This window comes from Octopus bimaculoides, chromosome 25, assembly GCF_001194135.2.
Source record: "Octopus bimaculoides isolate UCB-OBI-ISO-001 chromosome 25, ASM119413v2, whole genome shotgun sequence".
NCBI lineage: Eukaryota > Metazoa > Mollusca > Cephalopoda > Octopoda > Octopodidae > Octopus > Octopus bimaculoides.
In genome coordinates, this window is record NC_069005.1 from 23,012,789 (window position 1) to 23,015,710 (window position 2,922).

Below are 2,922 nucleotides of genomic sequence, written 5' to 3' on the forward strand. Positions count from 1 at the left end.
TTCTCTCTCTTTGTTCACAACCTATTTCACATCAACGTGCCCACTTTCACATTATATACAATTGGAAAGAGCGAGTTAGTCGAAGGGAGAGAAAGATTTTTTTTTCTTCAAATAGGAGCAGAAAGAAAGAGGGGAGCGTATGAAGAGGAGGAGAGAGGGTGAAAGCAAGGCATAATTATTACTGAAGAAGAAGGAAGAGAAGAGAAAGAAGAGTAGGAGAAACAGAAAACAAAAAACAAAAAACAAAAAACAAAAAAAACAAAAACGAAAGAAAGAAAGAAATAGAAGGCAAACGATGAAGCAGGTTGGCACCAGCTTCGATTTATGATAACTTCCACCGAGAGCATTAGACATTTCCAGAAAGCAAAAACATTTCCAGAAAGAAACCCAAAGACCTAGGATGGCCGCTACTGTCCTCGGGGGACGGAATTCTCTCGAAACGACTTTTATCTACGTTTTACTGGCTTCCTGTATTTGTCTGTCTCTAACACAGCCGACTGTTCGCCAAATACGTTTTTCTGGCGATGGCTGTTTCGGTCGAATTAAGTGGCCGCATCACCCGTTTCGTAGATTTCATCGTGAGTGGAAGAATCTGGTGGAATCTGTACTGATCGAAGTGAAACGACAGACAAACGAAAACAACGAACTACGCCATGAAGTGGAAGAACTTCGGAACACGAGTGCTCAATACAAGCAATTGCTGATGGACATGGCTTCAAATGTGGACAGACTCGTAAAGACACTGGTAGACAAAGAACAACAACAATATCAGAAACAGCAGAAACAGCAATGTTCGTGTGAGTCCATCGTTGACAACGCAGAGCTCGAATCTATGACCAGCGTGACACTGAAACCTGGGTTCGCAGTGGAAGAAGACAATATCAAAAAGAAATCTTCGTCCCGCTACGCCAACCGGATTATCGAGGATAACGCCATTCTGTCTAATTATGGTTCGGGTGGTAATGATTTACGAAAATCTAAAATCGAATCAGCCAAGAGCCCAACCACAGACACCTATAACGACGGACCCATTACCAGACAGTTTTTAATCAATGGATCTTACCCGAAAGGTATGTATGTATACATATTTATATATTATTCTGACTTGCTTGTTTGTGTTTCCAATGTTTATAATACATTTTACACCACATGATATTACTGTGTGCAATTGAATGTCACTGCTTAACTCCGGTCAGCCCTGATTGAATAGACCTATGATCATCCCATCTTTTTCTATTCAGACATTGATTCTCGGACGTAAATGGGAGTATGAGTTCTCTTTTACTCACAACATAGCATATCTTTGTGTACCTGACTGTTGTTTCTGTTTTGGTTTTGCTCTGGGTCAGTTCTTATCCAGCAGATTTATGATCAAATGGGGAGGCGCAATGGCCCAGTGGTTAGGGCAGCGGACTCGCGGTCATAGGATCGCGGTTTCCATTCCCAGACCGGGCGTTGTGAGTGTTTATTGAGCGAAAACACCTAAAGATCCACGAGGCTCCGGCAGGGGATGGTGGCGAACCCTGCTGTACTCTTTCACCACAACTTTCTTTCACTCTTTCTTCCTGTTTCTGTTGTGCCTGTAATTCAAAGAATCAGCCTTGTCACACTGTGTCACGCTGAATATCCCCGAGAACTACGTTAAGGGTACACGTGTCTGTGGAGTGCTCAGCCACTTGCACGTTAATTTCTCGAGCAGGCTGTTCCGTTGATCGGATCGACTGGAACACTCGACGTCGTAAGCGACGGAGTGCCAACACACATGATCAAATACTGTTCAATTATAGCCGCCCTCTCTTATATTCAGACACAGTATTTCTTTCTCCAAGTTATTTGATATGTCCTTCTGTGCTCCGGTTGTTTTGCTCCTGGTTAGTATTCGGCCAGCATTTCTATGATCACATACAATTCAGTTTATGGCCGTCGTGTTTAAGATTAACACACAGTATACCTATGACGACATTATTAATATGTATCATTCGATACCCTCCTTGTGGCTTTAATCATCGGTCTGGTCTAGCGCCGGATGAGAGACACTTGTGGTCTGCATAACAGACCTGTGATCGAAAACATTCCAGATGTGACCATCATCTCATTTTTCCCGGGGAGTGTATCTCCAACTACAATATCTAACAAATCACTCCTTCTTGTAGCTGTTGCTTAGCCCAAGTTTAACACCGATTAGAAAACATTTAATGAAAGACGTTCCAGCCGTGATCATCCAAGCCTTTATTGAAACACAGCATAGCTAGAACAACATGTGTCCTTTGTTGTTTAGCTCAGCTCAACAATGATTCAAGACATCTGAGATTAAAGTTGTCGCCATAACAATCTCGCCTTTTATTCAAGTACAGTGTATCTACAATTACATCATCTAATGTATCCTATCTTTTATTCTGGCATTGTATATCTAAAAGTAGATTATCTATTGAGTCTGGTTTTACTCAGACCTGTTATCAAAGCTGTTGCTCCTATCGTAATAGTCTCATCATTTTTTTTTATAATAGAAACTACATTACAGATTGTATCGTTCCTTATTTAAGACTGTAGAATTTTATTTCGCGAAAATTCAGCTATTATTTCTAGCCAGTCGAGAGTCCACGCCAACACTGACTACACCACTGCCATCATCATCATCACCATTACCTCTCCAGCAAAACGATGACGAAAAAGAAGAAGAAATAGGAGGAGGAATAGGAGAAGAATGAGGAGAGAAGAAGGAGGAGGAGAAGAAGAATGAGGACAGAAGGAGGAGGAGGAGGAGGACGAGACGGAGGGCGAGGAGGACGAGACGGAGGAGGACGAGATGGAGGAGGACGAGACGGAGGAGGACGAGACGGAGGAGGACGAGACGGAGGAGGAGGAGGAGAAAAAATAGCTACTACTACTACTACTACTACTACTACTACTACTACTACTACT

The 2,922-nt window shown here is 42.4% G+C and overlaps 1 protein-coding gene across 1 annotated transcript in view; it reads left to right on the forward strand.

Annotated features, from left to right (window-relative positions):
- The first annotated feature begins 6 nt into the window (after positions 1–6).
- The window catches only part of LOC106874343 (angiopoietin-related protein 1), an 86,384-nt gene continuing 83,468 nt past the window's right edge, over positions 7–2,922 (forward strand). Inside the window, exon 1 of the mRNA XM_014922048.2 lies at positions 7–1,070. Within this exon, the coding sequence (XP_014777534.2) occupies positions 401–1,070 (670 nt within the window). The 5' untranslated portion in view covers positions 7–400. The remainder of the gene's footprint in view (positions 1,071–2,922) is intronic.